The sequence below is a fragment of the Cyanistes caeruleus genome, chromosome 11, assembly GCF_971803275.1.
Source record: "Cyanistes caeruleus chromosome 11, bCyaCae1.hap1.1, whole genome shotgun sequence".
Classification (NCBI taxonomy): domain Eukaryota; kingdom Metazoa; phylum Chordata; class Aves; order Passeriformes; family Paridae; genus Cyanistes; species Cyanistes caeruleus.
This window is the reverse complement of record NC_141711.1, coordinates 2,457,171-2,474,457: the sequence shown is the minus strand read 5'-3', so window position 1 is coordinate 2,474,457 and position 17,287 is coordinate 2,457,171. Positions and strand designations below refer to the sequence as shown.

At 39.4% G+C, this 17,287-nt stretch overlaps 1 protein-coding gene across 2 annotated transcripts in view; it reads left to right on the top strand.

Moving 5' to 3' along the window:
- LOC111934942 (contactin-6) overlaps positions 1 to 17,287 on the top strand; it is a 124,670-nt gene that overhangs the window by 34,747 nt on the left and 72,636 nt on the right. Inside the window, exons 3-4 of one of the 2 annotated variants that reach the window (XM_086846915.1) lie at positions 10,703 to 10,829; positions 16,118 to 16,242. In XM_086846915.1, coding sequence (XP_086703041.1) covers positions 10,703 to 10,829; positions 16,118 to 16,242 — 252 coding nt within the window. Of the gene's footprint in view, positions 1 to 10,702; positions 10,830 to 16,066; positions 16,243 to 17,287 lie in introns of both variants that reach the window. The other variant, XM_086846914.1, reaches the window with a different exon arrangement.

Below are 17,287 nucleotides of genomic sequence, written 5' to 3'. Positions count from 1 at the left end.
GAAATAACTTGGGTTAAGAGTTTGAATAAAAGCTGAACCACATGATCAACAGAAATCCATGCAAACTTTAAGGAAAACAAAATTGAATCGAGATTTCTGTTCCAGTTTGATGTGTAAAATGCTTGTGCATATTTTATTTATGTGCTAATTTATAGGAGAAATCGAGACAAGAGAACTGTTGTCAGCTCGAAGGTGGATGCCCACTGCAAGTCAAAATAATCAAACCAACATTTATTGTATTGCACTGACATTTTACCCAAATGTCTGCATAGTTTTCAAGTTATTAGGGATGTGAAAGCACAAACACACAGAAAATGAATGTGGTGAAATAGGACGTGCTGTAAATTCAGTTTGATGCAATTATTGAGGAGAGGCAACACGGAACACCCTCCTCTCTTTTCTTTAAAACTCTGCAGTGTAAATGTCCTGAAATCAGAGCTGAACCCATCACTGGTTGTGTCATTCCCCAGAAACATGGCCTTGAGCAGATTTGTCATAGCTCTGCTGGTGATGCTGCACCTGCTGGACCATCAGCCAGGAGGACACGGTTCCCCAGGGACCACAAGTCAAGCAAAAGTGTCCCCAGCCTTGTGGGACAAATTCTGCTGGAGAAGGATGGCACCAAGCTGTGACAGATGGCAGGAACAGGGCAGTTCCTCACGCACCTCCAGGCTGTGATCAGGGTTTAATCCTTAGGGAAGGACAGGCGCTTCAGCTCTGAAACCCCTTGGAAGTCTGGGGAAAAGGGAAGTGCTGGCTGCCCATCCCTGGAAGTGCCCAAGGCCGGGCTGGATGGGCCTTGGAGCAGCCTGGGATGGTGGAAGGTGTCCCATGGCAGGGAGGTGGGACTGAGTTCCCTTCCATCCCAAACCATTCTGTGTTCAATGATTCTGTGATCCAGTCTGAATTCAACACTTGCCCTCTTGTCTTCACATCCTGAAATTCTCCACCACCTCTGTATCTCTTGATTTATTTTGATTTATAATCTTATCTGTATATTATTTTCACTTTTTGGATTTCATCTTTGCATTTGTATTTTGTCTTTGCATTTATTCCACATTGCAGTATATGCATTTATTGCATTTATCACACATGACAGTATATTACACATCACTGCTGACATGACCCCCACCATTTAAACACTCTGCCCCAGCTCAAGTGATGAGAAGCAGCCCCTACATCGAGTGTCCTCCTTTCTTTGGCATCAAAACACTTTCCTGTTTTTTTTATCCCCAATCTGCTGCAGTTTGAATTCCACCACTGGCAGAGATGAGATGACTAATCCAATTTCCCTCTATGCAGAGAGTCCTCTTGCATTTCTCTCTGCACTTCTACTTTTTCCCTGAATAGCCGTCATTTAATGCCCCGTTATCTTGGATGGCACTCATTTAGTGGTTTATTAAGCAGTAATTCAGCAGCCTGTTATCAGTTCCTACTAGAGCTGGGGAAAATATGCCAGCCAAGTATGTGAGATTTCCGCAGAATTACAGCGGTTTTGTGATTTTTGGATTAGAGAAAAATTACCCCAAAGTAATAGATATGAAATGTTTTCTCTGCATTTCATTATTGGCCCGGTGCTAAAGCTCCCATCAAGCCATTCTGGCTGTGGATTGTCTGATTTTTATTTCTGTTTTCAACCCAAGCAGCAAAATTCTACAAAATCACAGAGAGAGCTCAATGGACTGAGAAGTCCTAAACCTGGACTCACTTTTTCTCCCACACTCATGTCCTTTCTGAATGTTTCCAAGTGGGAAAAAAGACATAAATTAGTTTTTTTAGATCTTCTTAAAAACCAGGGAGTTGAAGTGAAATAATGGGCAAGGGTAGAAACAGAAGGGTGGAGGGATCAATGTAAATCCCAGCTGGAAAAAAATGGGTTTGTGAAATAATTTTGATGATAGAATAGGTAAAGGCTAAAGGAAATTACAACTTATAAAAGTTGATGAAAACAGTATTTTTTTTTTTTTAATAATAAATCATTCCTGTTTCCTAAAATGGTTGGATTTTAACAAGTAATGAATGTAGAGATAAAAGAGAGGAGGTAAGAGGGTGATGAGGCAGCTAAACTGGCACTGGCCACGGAACAGCTGCCAGAGTTATGGAATTTTTCATATCCACTTATGAAAAGCATTTCAGGTTCTGGTTTCCCTCTGGGAACTCACACAGGAGATACAGGAGGACAAATGGTGCAAACTCTTCCCGTGGCCTGGCATTCCATGCTCTGAAGGCTCCACTCTGGGGCTGGGAAGGGTTAACTGGGACACCTCAAACCCCAGTTTTGGGCTGCTGAGGTTTCTGTGCAGCTTTGAAATGGTGTCAAACAGTGACCATCAGCAGAGGAAAGGCAGTGTCTAAATGGGATTGTTTCCAGTTTTTCCTGGATTTTCAGCCTGCTGACATGGCCAGAACATTTCCACCTCACCTGTCCATGGCTTGAAGCCCTTCCTGCTTCCTTTTCCATCTCTGCTCCGAGGCAGAATTTCAGAGCAGCCCTATCAGCCTGCATTTCCCCCCTCTTTTCAGCTGGGTTTTGTTTCGTTGTTTACGCTGTCATTTCTTTTTTCTTTTATTTGGAGAACACATCAGGTAAAGGTCATTTTCCCTTGAATGGAAAAGCACAGTAATTTTGACAGTGAGACATTCCCAGCTTGCTCTACATCAGAAATGTTGGCATTAGCTCCTTTAAAACAGAGAGTAGGGACAAAAATTACCTGAGCAGCTCAATGGCTGACAGTCATTTCCCAAAAAAAAGAACATTTGCAAAGTTATGCTTGTGGCATCTACAAAAGTCCAGGGTGCCATTACTGGAAGGATTTTAACTTCGTTTGCATTTGCTCATTAAAAAAAAAAAAAAAAAAAAAAAGAGAGAGAGAGAGATTATCATGGAGGTATTAAACAACCACAAAAGATGATGGCTTCAAATAGTGTCTTTTGGCTGATCTATAATCATTTGCTTTGGCAATTTTATTGGGGAACATTAAGGCTGATCACTAACTCTGTGTTCCTAATTATTTCTGAAGTATTGTGCTGTTTTCTGTGCTGAAATGTGGAACAAGCAGAGCAGTGGGCTGCTTGGGATTGCAATGTTCTAACTGGTTTTTAATCAATGAGTGATAATGAGAGCTTGTGTTTTGACTTTCCCTTCTTAATTGCCAGTAATAAAGCAGATCCTCATTGATGATATTTAGCAGAGTTCAGTTTCATTCATCTCTGTTTATTCTATTTATTTTGAAAGTGCCTGGGAGCTTTCAGCATGCTAGGCACAATAACAGAATATACAATGCTAATTATATTTTCCTAGCCTGATATTTTCCACAAGAGAGGACGATGCTGACTTTTCCTGGGGAGTGATTTCACCTCCCTGTTTTCAGCAGATTTCTGGAATGCAGGAGGGGAGGAGGGGTCAAAGGATAAAACCAAGTCCTGTGAAATCCCAACTGCATTTTGCTGCTTAAATCTCTATTTCCCTTCTGCTGCTCACGATAGTCGAGGTTTTTTTGTTTTGTTGGGGTATTGGGGTATTTTTTTGTCAGGATGCCAAAATAAGAATTAAATATAAATATTCTCAAGATGAAGCCCATATGCAGGTGCTGCTGGCCAGGAAAATTTATCTTACCCAAACAGCCACAACAAAGCTACACGAGGTCTGATCTATCTCAGGTGGATCTCCACTGGCCAACTGTCAGTTTTGCAACCTGATTTTTGGTTAAGAGAAACCATTTTTCTCCTAAAAATTTAAGTTCCAAATTTAGTTTTGGTCCTTCAAATGGATGCCAGTACAGGGATGACAAATGCATGCAAACAGTCAGTCAAGACAATAAATATTTTGATAATATCCTGCCTGAATAATCTAATTTATATCAGGACCTGCCTTAGGTTTAAAATGCTTTAAATATCCCTTACATTCCTCTTCAATTATATGTAAGAAAATAAAGAGTTTTTTAATCTTGCCTGGATCATTGCTTGAGATGATTTATATCCCAAGATTTTCTTCCTGAGTTATCAATCATCTGAAAGCAAGAAGTAGGTGGCAGCCTGAAATTTCTATATCAGATCTTTCTGTGTCCTGAGGAATTTTTTTTTCCGTGGCAGTAATTTGGGCTACAAAAATAAATGTTCTCTACATGTTTTTTCTATTATCTTCATGATCTCAATTATTTCTAAATGTTATCCCAGGATATAAACCTTGTTATCTGCATAAAAAATCATCGCTGGTGTCAGGGTCTTACAGCTAATTCCTGACTGGTTTAATTCATGCCTCTTACTTAAGCCCTAGTGAGAAAAACAAGCATCTGGGAAGGAGCCATTTTGTTCCAGTTATTCAAAATAAATAAACCAAATTTAAATAACTTGTACAAGGAGCTTAAACACCCACCTGCATTATAGTGCTGTAGAATGGAGATTGTATCTGGATTTTTACAAGGTCTGGGATTCTCAGTGCTGCAGAACCAAAATGCAACTTCACATTACAGCAATTTTCCTGTTGAGCATAAGTGGGAATTACCAAGTGTGGCCTCTGGAAACAAAGAGGAATCACTGCTTGCTTTAGTAAATTCAAACTATTTTTCAAACCAGCCTTTTCCATGATTTCTCTGCATTCCAGTGTGGTTGGATCTCTGAGTGCAGCAATTCTCCTTTGTCCCCCTCTGTCTCCAGAGTCACTGGGTGGGAGCAAAAGGTTGCAAAGACTCAAATGGACCTGAAATTTCTCCAATTTATTTTTTTTCCTCATTTTCTTGTAAGCAGAACTGCAGTTTCTCATGTTGCTATGTGCTTTTTTGAGTCATTGTTTCACTCACTTCCCTCTATCAAGATCACATTGATGAGACACTGACAGGGCATCTATCAATAAAATCTGGGAATCATCACACAAAATTCCAATGACAAAAATCATCTGAGCTTAATTAGTCCTCATTCTCTATGAGAGCAAAACAGTTACATTTTAAACAGAGAAAAGTTAGAAACAAAGTGCTGGCTTTATTTAAGTGGCAGGATATTAAATGATATAAGTGTTATCTTTTCCTGTGGTATAAATTATTGAATTAAGCCTTCAGTCAGTTTGGCAGCAGTGCCAAATGAATATTACAGGATTACAATGCAGCAAACAGAATCTGTCACTGAATCTGGGGCTCCCTTCGAACTGAAATTACAGTGAACAAAATGCTAGGTTGGAAAAGGTTCATTATTATTTATTCATCTTGCCTAGCAACACAAAAAACTAATGAAATTTCATTGAGAAGGGGGCACGTCAGGATTGGTATCCATCAGAAAAGCTCATCCCTCCAACTTCATCAAGGATATTTGTCTCCATAATTAGATGTCTGTTCCACGAGAGTTCTCCATCTGAAGGACGTGCCCAAGTTCATGACATGAAACAAATCACCCACACTAATGAAAAGGTGATTTTCACCTCTTATTTCACCTCTCTACATCTCCCACAATAGCACAAAGTCTTTGGGAAATCTTTTCATAAAGCCAAAATATGTCAGGCCCAGGTAGGAATTTTAACACTGTGCCTCACATGTTTGTTTATTTTCCAGTAAAATATTCCATTATTAATATAGGTGACACATTGTGTATTTATAGTCCCTCTCCTGGAGCACCTTTCCACACATCCCCACAATGAATTGTTCATAAATCTGTGCTCATCTCCAGCTGAAAGCTTAAATCAGTGCAGCTCCACTGAATGCTCTCCCCAACCCATCCATTAGGAGCAATTTTCCTTCTCTGCAACTTGAACTCCTGGTCTGGAATCTTTAGGGAATATTTGGGGGGTTGTATGGAACACGGTGTCCTGTAAATCTGAGGTTTGATTGCTGTACTCGGGGTGATACCAGGAGAAAACGTCATATTTTGGCATTTAGGGATCCATCCTAAATTATTTTGGGATTAGAATGTGTGTATCTGCAATATATATATACAGTATATTTGCTGCTACCCAAATATATTCCTAGAAAGTGTTGAAGAAATACAGTTTATTATAGAACTTTAAAAAAAAATGTTAGGAGTATCACATTTTGACAAAATCTTTTGTCACTATATATATATTTAATTGAAAAAGGCTCATAATTCTCATGCCTATGACAGTTTTTGCATAATACTTCCTTAATTATCACCTGTGATATATTACACCCTAATTTTCTCTGCTAGGTTCTGACAATAATGGTTATATTAGGAATTAAATCCATATTTTATAGCTCGATTGTTTGTTTTCACACCCAAGGAAAATGTGCAGTCAGTCCATGCCCTGAGCATGTTGTTTGCCACATCAGCCTCAGCTGCCCCACCACAGAGATCCTGTTTAAATAACAGGAAAAATATTGGAATATCTGACTCATTTCTCAAGGAATAAAATTGTCAGGATGCAGAATCAACTTACTGAAAACATTTCAAGTTTTTTGTGTCATTTAGGGCTGGAGGAGCCCTGATTAAATAGAAGTTGTATCTCCAAGCTCAAATCAAGAGTGAGGTTCTCCAAGCGAGCCAGAGGCAACTTCCATCCATCATACCTGGGAATTTTCCCCACTGTCTCCCACATGGAATGGGCTCAGGTTGAGACAGGGCAGGTTTAGATTGGATATTAGAGGAAATGTCTTTATGGAAAGGGTTCTGAAGTATTGGAACAGGCTGCCCAGGGCATCACCAGCATTGGAAGTGTTCAAAAAAAGTGTGGATGTGGCACTTGGGGACATGGTTGAGCGGTGATGGTGCTGGGGTGGATGGATTTGTTGCTTTGGAAGTCTTTTCCAGCTCAAGGAATCCATGGTTCTGTGAAAGGGATGCCTTGCACTCTTGGCTGTCATTTTAAAGAGTTTCATTTAAAAGCCCTGGGCTTGAGTGCCAAATTTCCCGTCATTACTGAGAGTTCCTCTGATTTCAGCAGTGTCAGGACTTCCCCTTGTGTGCCTCATCACTGCCTCCCCTTCTCCCAGCATCACAGGGAACTAAATGTCTCCCTGGTTTGGTGTCTGCTGACAGAGACACGGTGGAATTCCACCAGTGCTCCCAATTTGACTCTTTCAATAGAAGCTGAGGCTTGAAAGGAGCCCCGTGTCCCTGGAGCTCTGTCCATCAACATCTGAAGGGAGAAAACACAGGAAAGCTGAAGGCCCTTTGGGAAAATCCCACAGGTCTGATGTTGCTTCTTCCTGCTCAAGCCTGTAAGATCTAATCTGCTTTTCTCTATGCTGCTGCTTCTCTCCCAGAGAGCTGGTGGTGCTGGGAGGGAGAGGGAATCCTGCCTGTGCTCCTGACAACTCCTTTTTCTTCCCACAGAACATTTTCATGGTTTTTCTGCTTCATCTTTTCCCATCTTCTGTCCCAGTGTAAAAATCTGACTCCTTGAAGGGATGTGTGTTGCTTTAGGTTGTACCAAGCAGTGCCTCATCCATTACATCTCGTTTTGCATCTGTCAGGCTCCTTTTAAAGTCCTTGAGCTCCCTGGTCCAGGCCTTTGAGAAAGGAAATAATAATTTTCTTCTGCTTCTGACAAGATTTGATCAAAAACTCCAGTGCTCTTTGCAGGGTAACACTCCGTGGCATTTAAAAATCTGAGGACCCCATAAACTCCCCGTCTTCCAATTAAAAATTACCCATGTCCTCAGCTGAAATATCAAATAGATTTTGAATTAGCTGGATTTTTCATAATTTTTCTGCTGTCATTAGAAGGGGGAATGGTCTAATTCACCTGTGCCATGCCTTTTGCTGGAGCTGACAGGTGTTTTACTATCACACTGATTTAAAAGACGCCTCTTAATCAGGTGTCAGCTTTGGCCCATAAAGTCATATTAATGTTTTGGATCAGATATGAAGCTCTATCTAAGGCACATTAAGAAAGATTCATTAGGAACTCACTACCCCTGGAATTTACAGCCTTCCTGGAACTTAATAGCCTGGATAAATTCCTTCTTATCTGGTTTGCTTATGTGAATTATGGCAGTTTTGCATTTAGAAGCTTCTCCTTATGATCTTCCATAAAGATTTGCTGATATGGTCCATCCAGAACCATGGAATGGTTTGGGTTGGAAGGGACATTAAAACTCATTCAGTTTCACCCCACAGGGACACCTTCCACTATCCCAGCTTGCTCCAAATTTTGTCCAGCCTGGCCTTGGACATTTCCAGGGATTGGCAGCCACAGTTTCTCTGTGCTCCCAGCCCACCAGAACTCTCCATTCCTGCTCCTGGAGCAGTGAATCCTCTGGAGTTTGGCTCCTTGGAGCTGATTCTCCCAGGCAAACCTGAACTCTTTCCCTGCAGACCGATCACAATATTTCTGGGACACTCTAAGTTTCACCAAACAGATTTTATCTGATATCACTGAGCAACTTGGAGTAATGGTAATTCCAATTGCACTTTGCAAAAAATCCTAATGGGAAGGAAGATCTGTGCAGGAAAGGGATAAAAGTCAGCTAATTTACAATATTGGCCTGTGGAGTTATCCCTACTCATGCTACAGACTGAGCCTGGGCAACCTAACCTGCTCTGGGCATGTTCTCCTCTGCATTTCCAGCAGGGCTGAGACCTCACAAGGAGCTCAATAAGCCAACCAGAGTCAGAAGCCAGAAAGAACAGGGGGCAGGATTTGGCTGGAAATTAAGTTGATTAACTGTGAACTCCAGATCTGTGCTTCTTTCTCCCTGTCTGAACGAGGCAGAGCATAAATATTTAAATGTTGATCATGGCTGAGTAAAACCTCTTCAACTCTCTTTGACAGAAATATCAGGGTGTGACAAATCCACCCATTGCCCATGGAGCAGTGGCTGGGGAGCACTGGGACACCCCCTGCTTCTTCCATAATTATGGGGAAAACAGGGCTCCTCCTCTTCCATTGGCGCTGTGTTAATCCCTGGATTGGCTGAAGACAATATCATGTAATGAATGGAGGAATGATGATTCATTTTCCTGCTTTAGCTTTGAATTCAGGCTGGCATAATTATGGTTTTTATGGAGATCAAACTGATTTGGCATCATAAAGAACTACATTTTAACTTCTTATCAAACATTCCATAACAAGAGTTTATATTTACTTTCAAGCACTATGCTGAGGATTCATACACAATTTTTATGTATAGAAATGATACATTTAATTAAATATTCATACTCCAATCGTCTTTTTAAAAAAAAATCTGAACTATTTAAATTTTAACAAAAGCAAACAACCCCACAAAAACACATTTGTCATGTGTATCTCTGGAGAAATCATGGGGATTGTATAGAACCTGGAGGATGGAGAAGAAATATACGGCCATTCTCTATAGGAAACACAAAAGGATGCATCAGGAAATTAGAAATGACCAGCCTGACCTTTTCTATAAATAAGAGATGGACTCCTAGGACACCATTGGCTCTGTGAGTGCACATCATTTCTCACAAATTTGATGTTATTCTCTGCTGCAGATCAGCCAGCAAGGAAAGGATATTAAAGAGAAAACAAAACAACAGCAAGAAGCTGCCTTTACTAAAATTCATGGGCAGTATTTTTGTGACAGGGACTGTGACATGTCCACTGGAAAGGAGCTGTAAAATATTGTGTCCTTATTCTACACATGAAGGGCTTGCTGTATTAAGGACATGGGAAGGGGATATAAAATGAAGATATTCAATAATCTGCAAATAACAAATGAGTCTAAATTCCATTTAGAAAAAAAAATGGGAAATTAATCCCAGGTTTACCAAAATATTTGCATTTTTATGAGGTGCAGTAGGGGTTTTTGTGTACATCAGGTGGCTCACCACTGGCCCAGGCAGGTACAGGGATTTAAAATGCAGAATGATGATCCCTGGGTCATTTTGTGGCTTCAGAAAAACTTCTCCCTGGCAGTTCTGGGGAGGTAATGAGAAGGACTGAGGAAATGAACCCAGAAGGGAAGAAAATTCCTCCCAAAGAAAAGACAAGTCAAAGGGTCAATTGCAGAAACAGTGAAAAGAGAAGTCTTCAAACTTGCCCAGGGACTAAACCCAGAGGAGTGGCAGGACAAGACACAAAGATTATTTCAGCAGACCCAGGCAACATCCCGAAGAGCTGCTCTGCCTTGCCCTCGTGGTTTGCTGAACAAATTGTCTTCTCCCCTGCTGGAAATAGCTCTGGTTTGCAACCATTTCATTTTGGATATAAAATAGGGGTTGATGATGTAATGCTACTCCTGTTTCAAAAGGATTGAAAAAGAGGAGGGGGGAAAAACCCCAAAACACCAATAAGGAAGCAAACAAAAACCCCATCAACAACCCTAAACCTGGGCCAGTATAGAAAAATATACATAAAGTATACAAAAATAATATCTCAGAGGGTGGGAAGGGTTAGAGGAGAAAGTGAATGATTCCCTCAGACCAGGGAACACCAAACACAGAACCACAATTCCACAATTCCATCTTTTCCTGCTGCCAGTCCTGATCCCCAGCACAAGGAGGAGCTGGATGGGCACATTTAGCAATTGGCCAGAGAGCTTCCATGGGAAATATGCAAAGAAGCTTCACTGTCACCTGCAAAAATAAATCAGCAGCACCTGAGCTCTGCGATTTTATTATCAATCAGCCTTGAAATATTTCCTCCTTAATAGTCCAATGTCTGGAGGTGGATTCTCTGCTGAATATAATAGCAGACCTTAACTCGCAGCTGAAAGCAAAGGACTCCAAAGGACAATTTTATGTGGAAGGACACGCTAAAGACATCTAATCTTAAATTATTGTTTTTCTTTCACAGGGGAAGAAACCCTTCATGGGCCTATTTTTATCCAAGAGCCATATGATATCACTTATTCCATGGGCTCAGCAAATCCAGAGATCCTCCTGAACTGCACAGCTAAAGGATATCCACTGCCATACTACAGGTGAAGTCAACCTTGGGGAAATACTGTCTCACTGTGACTCTTTGAGCTGTGTTTTAATCACTGCAACACCAGAAATAAACACCCCAAAATTTATTGAGTGCTCACAGCAAGAATATGCAAAGTTTAGAGTAAATTTGAGGAACGAAGGAAAAATATTTTCGCTTCTTTGCTGTAAAGAAAATTAACACAGGAAAAGAAAATAATTAAAAATCATCCCCAAAGTATTTAAAAATATACAGAATTAATTCTGAATCCACAGAACAGCTGTGAAAAAATGGGAAAATGGAAGCACTGAGCATCTGTACTTGATAAAACTTTCCATACACTAATAAATGCTTGGAAAGCAGAAGAACAGTATCCTTCCCCTTTTCTAATTCCAGCATTTCATGTGCATATTTGTGGTGTTTGTTTAGAGAAACACCTCCAGTACCTTACAAGAGTCACTTAATAAATCCTTGGCACAGAGGATTCTTTGTTTATTTGGTAACTATGGTATCATCATTTACAATATAATTTATTATATTGCCCCAAGGATCTGGAAATCCAAGTTGGATAAGAGGAAAACTGGGAATCTAGGGAAAAAAATAATAAAAAAAAGACTTTGTGCTTCCTTCAGAAAATAATGGGGAAATAATGGTTGAGGTGAAGGAAAATTATATACAAAAAATAAATCATTCATGCAAGACATGAAACAAAATTGTGTCCTACCAAATTCTTAGGGAATATTTATTGAAGAGATTTTAACTGCTCCCACCACAGCCTTCCCTGGAAAGAGCCACCACTGGTTATCAGCTTGGTTTTTGGAATTCATGGCTTGATTTGTCCCCAGAATCTGTGTTATGAAAGGAACCCTTAATTTCTTTTATTTCCTTTATGAAAGGAACCCTTAATTTCCTTTTCACAGAGTAACTTCTCCTCCTACGAGTAGAAACCTTCATGTATTTCCCAACCCATTTGTTCTCCCTGTTCTCAACATGAACATCAACAGGTTCAGGACATGAATTTCATGTCTTATCAGATCATCCACCTTTCTGTTTCATATTTAATCAACTTCCTAAAAAATTCCTGGGCTCTTGTATCCCCCCATGGATTCCTCACACCCCAAAGAGCAGAGACAGCAGCTTCTACCAGGCAGGAGAGCTGGGAGGTCTCCCCCATCCCATATTTAAAATCCATATTTTTTACCTTAATTTTTTCTATTCACCCATTAATTAAATCCCCTGGGTTTTTTTCACCATTCCCATTTTTTTGCAAAGCCTCAGTGGCTCCAGGGACATGAGATCAACATCTGGGGATGGATCCTGGAGCCCTGAGGTCAATTAAAAGTTATCAGACAATCACTGCTGCAATTACACCACGATTTGGAGGGAACAGGGAGCTTTTCACTTTGCTTTGATTTCACCACAGCTAATGCTGGCTTTGTCAGATAAGGATTGAGCCCATATATTTAAAGTTCCAACAATTTTAGATAAATCAAGCCCAGTATGAAATTTTAATCATCTCTTTTGCTGAGTGATGGCAAAGAGCAGCAAGGACTGCTGGAGGTTTCTCTTTGATTCAGAAATACAGAGCCACTCCAAGAGGAAGAAACTTAGATATGAGTTAATTTGCTATTTAGCATTTTTTTACATCAAAAAATATGCTGGTAAATGTCTTTTCTTGAAATAATAAAAAAAAAATGCTTAGCATTTCCAAAAAGTTTTATTTTACTAAGTACTCTTTTATTCTTATAGACTTGTCAAATATAGTGATAATTCTTTGCAACTCCCCCTCAAAATATTGTGTGTCTGAGAAGCAGAGTGCAAGAATTGTGTAGAACTGTAGGTGGAAGGGCTGAGTAATAAAAATGAGACACAGTTTTCCCTTTGGAAATAACAGAGAACACAGATTACACTGGAAACGAAAATATGGATGGAAGCATCTCTGAAACCATTAAGAAATCTATATAAATGTTCTGATGAATATAATTTTATCTCTTATGTCTTTTTTATAAAGTCAAAATTGTCTATAATATTAGGTGTTATTCCAGGTGTTTCCTGGTGCGATGTTGGTCATAAATAAACACAACTTTAAATTAAATTTATCATTTTTGGTACTTAAGCTTTTTTGGTTATAGTCACCAGAGGGTTTATCACCAACTAACTCAAGGAATTTTATGGTTTGTTTCTTTTTTTTTTTACTTGCAGCCTATCCATGAACACCCTGCAGTGTTTCCAGCAGTATTTTGACATTTTTTGTTTGATTTCAGGTGTTCTCTTTTCCTGCACTTCTATTCAATATCCAGAGCAATCCCACAGCTCTGCATTTTCATGCAAGCTGGAAATTGAGGGTGTTTTCCCCTCAATAATCTTCTCAGAGAGAAGTCAGTGGAACCAATAAATAAATCCAAGGGCAGCATAAGCAGCATTCATTAGAAGAACATTTTAATATTTCAGCCCAACACAGAGTGCTTCACTAAAAGGAGATAAAGAGACCCAAATCCAATCCAAATCCAAGCAGCACGAGGATAACTGGAAAGCACAAATGAAAGGGAGGGAACAGAGCACAAAGTCCACAAGGATTGCAAATGACATCAAATATGTTATAATAATAATTATAATAATCACTGCATCAAGCTGGAGAACAATTCCCAGTAATCCCAAAAATCCACCCTTGACAAAGAAATTGCAGCCCTGATCTCATGTCCTTGTTCCCTGGAATGCTGCTCCTTGGCTTAGTGCAGATTCTGCCTCAAAAATGGGATGGGATTAAAAACTCCTTCACCCTCTGCTGTCTTGGTCAAAGGGAAGAGTTTTTAAACTTTATATTTTCTTCCTGACTGGAAATGCTGTACATGAATGGGGGTTTTGCAAATCCTTTTCCCAATTACAAGAAAGCCTCAGGTGGCTTGGCAGGACATTTCCATTTGAATGCAAATAATCTAAGAAATATAGAACGCAATGAAGTCATAAAAATATTGATATTTTTATTATAGCAGCAGGCTGAAAAGATAATTTATTGGTAATTATTATGTGAGCATATACCTACTCACAGTCCTTGGGCTCCTAGGGAACTGATCAATTCGGCATCAGAATATAGGAAATTTTTTAAAGTTTAGGTTCTGAAACAATTGGTGAAAGAAAAACAACCCAGGATGTATTTCCTATAATTGAGAAAAAATATTTTCCAGTGGTTGCATGAAAAAAAAAATCACAAAAAATACACAGATAATCTCTGCCTTAACGGGTTTATGTTAAAAATTCCCTAAAATAATTATCCAGATTTCTGTGTATTAATACACTGCAGAACACACAAAGTCATTAAATCATTGTCTACCACATGAATTCATTAATTCGCTTCCTTCAGTGATGTAAACATATTAATTAGGGAAAAAGCCCACACCAGGAGCTGAACCCCTGATCTATATGCAAAGTTTAATAATCATTGTACCATGGTGATTAGAATGATTATGGGGATACTGTGAAGAATTCATTTGCAGCAACTAAGCCAACGTCTTCACATTTGTTTGGAAAAACAATTATAGACCTTAATTGGGAGCCATGCAATGATGACAGCAGTTATTTCAGTGATTGATTCTGAAATTAAAGAGAACTGGCAAATTAAATACCAGAATATCTTAGATTAGAAAATGGAAAGCTTGAGACAATTTGGAGCATATGTAAATCCTGAAATACGGCAAAATGCTAACACTAATACCCTAAAATAACAGCAGAACCTAGGCCAGCTAAAACAAATATCAAAAAGGAATCGAGGAGAGGTACAGAAAAATCAGCTGGAATTTGGAGGAAGAGCTCCTGACAATTGAGTGTTGCACCCCAATTTTTCAGTGTGGACGCATCCATGACAGGGGAGGCAGCAACCCAAAGAAATGATTTCATGTTATTAGAATTTGCTCACAGAATTCCACTGATTTCATATTTAATCAGTCATTACCTGTCAAAACAACAAGTGCTCACTTGAAGGTCAGGGCACGCCCTGTACTTGTGGAGATTTCCCTTGGAGCACAGAATTGCATTTTTCAGTCCAGTGTGGAAATCCTCCCGCACAAAACCAGCTCCTGAGCAGTGTGAGTGTGTGAGAGAGGCCTGGGAGGGGACTGACAAAACCCTGTGCTGTGTACCCAGGGATAAAGTGTGAGTTTGCTTCCATTTGTTACCTGGGGAAACTGCCCTCACTCTCAGGAACTCTGAAAAAAACCACAAATGCAATGTTTTTATGCTGTGATCCTTCAGATAATTAACAAGGAGATGATTGCCCTTGGTTTGAGCATTGCCAGGAGCCCGAAGTGAGCCATTGGCAGTTTTTGTATGAACCTTCCATCCCATGGAGGGCTGACACACCCAGAGATCAACAGAAATTATACAGATATATAGAGAAATTATACAGAATTATACAGAAATTATATTACAAAGCAGAGTGGCTCTGATGTAAAATCAGGAGAAGAAAGCACCTGGTTTTGTAGTTTTAGGATTACTGACCACTTAAAAAGTGGCATTAACAAACCCCAAACTTGCTGGCCTCAGTGGCTGAGTCTTTTATCCTCCCTTTGGCCCTCACGTGAGCAAGGAAAATTCAACCCTGACGTGACTAATGGCAGAGGCACAAAAATTCCCTTCCTCAACCACATAATATTCATTTTCTTTGAAAGAGAAATTGTATTTTGACATCTGTAAACAGCTGGGTAATGTTGCAGACACAATCCATTTTCTGCTTAGTGGACTAAAGGGGACGAATGATGATTTAAAATAGCAGCGTTCTCATCATTAAATGATCAGGCTCAGACTTGCTATATAAAAACTTCCCTCTCAGCTTTTGTTCTGCTCTCTGAAGTGCAATCCTTCCTGATCTACATCTCCAAAGCATTTTTGTTGCCAAGTTCATGATTAGTCATTTGCAAGGACTGTAAAGCATATTCAGGTATCACTGATATTATGAAATATAATGTAGTTGTAGGCAAGGTATAAACCTCCCTCCTGACTGAATGGATAACTTTGTGTGAATAAGTTATAATTACTTTTCGTGGACATTTGGGTGACTAAAGTAAAGATTTTCCAAAGAATACTATTATTGCTACCATTAAGATTGATGTAAGAAGCAGTCGTGTGTGAAAAATGATCTAATTTTGTGATATTTAACTACATTTTTATCATTACAGGTATGCTACAGCACACTATTTAAGATAAATATGAATAGGCTCTGTAAATTATAAGCATAATTTGATTTTTTTCCCCTCAAAGGTGGAAGCAAAATGGCACAGATATTGATCTTACCATGAGTTATCACTACAGGTTGGTTGGAGGCAGCTTGGCAATCAATAACCCACATAAAAATCAGGATATTGGAACATACCAGTGTTTGGCCACAAATTCATTTGGAACAATTCTGAGCAGGAAGGCAAAGCTTCAATTTGCATGTAAGTTGGGAAGATCATATTTATTGGAGCATTATTTTCCTATTAATTCTGCACATGGATTGTAATTTATTGGGTAATTAAAGGATCATTGGGGATTCTGTCCAAAAGGTTTGACTTTTTTCAGCACTGCTTATTCCTAAAAAAAAAAATAAATGTTCCAAGTAAATATTAATAACAAAACCAGACATCTGATGGCTGCTGCCCTCGGGAGCCAGAATAAAAATCAGGAAATTGAAAGGTCAAGGAAGATGAGCACAATTATATTCACTTAATAAAGGTGTTTTCACTCTTTAGGACAGTGGATTTTTTGTTATCCCACAGGTAGGTACAGCTGGGGGGGGAGGAATTGTTACAAAAAGTTGGGCTTTGAATTTTCTGTAGCTAATGAGGTCTAATTGAGACACAAAAACATTGTTCCCCTAATTGGCACACTGATTTTTTTTTTTAAATTTTTTTTTACATTACTAAAGAAACACTCTTTTTCCTTACAGTGTGTAAAAGTGTGAGCTACTCTCTGAACTATTTCATAATTCAGCTCCCTCAGGTCGAGCATGTTGTCTGTCTTGAGGTGATTTAAAATTTATTTCATCTTTGCTCCCCCTTTCACTTCTTCACAACTTCACAACCTTTTTCACAAGGTTTGGACACGGTGACCGAGTTCTGTGAATGCCCTGGGGAGGGGGAAAAAACCAGTGACAACCAAAAAACTCCAGATATTCCTTCCAGCCCTTTCTATATTTTTTCAGTCTAAAGCTCAGAGCAGTCTGTTGCTGGGAGAAAGCAATTGTTTTCAAAGCTCATTAATAAAACATGTGACTAAAGCCAACCTTGTGTCACTATTTCAGACACCAGCAAATGGATTAATTATTAATCTTGTTCCATTTCTCATAGCAAACCTCGTGTCAGAGGGGTTACACAAAGGAGACATCAGAGGTCAGGTTGGTTCACAGAGTCTCTTTCAGCAGAGCTGATCAAAAAGTGTATCACTGGTACCTCATTTAATAATGTTTTACCCTGAATTCCTCAAATAGCTTTGATTTCCAAG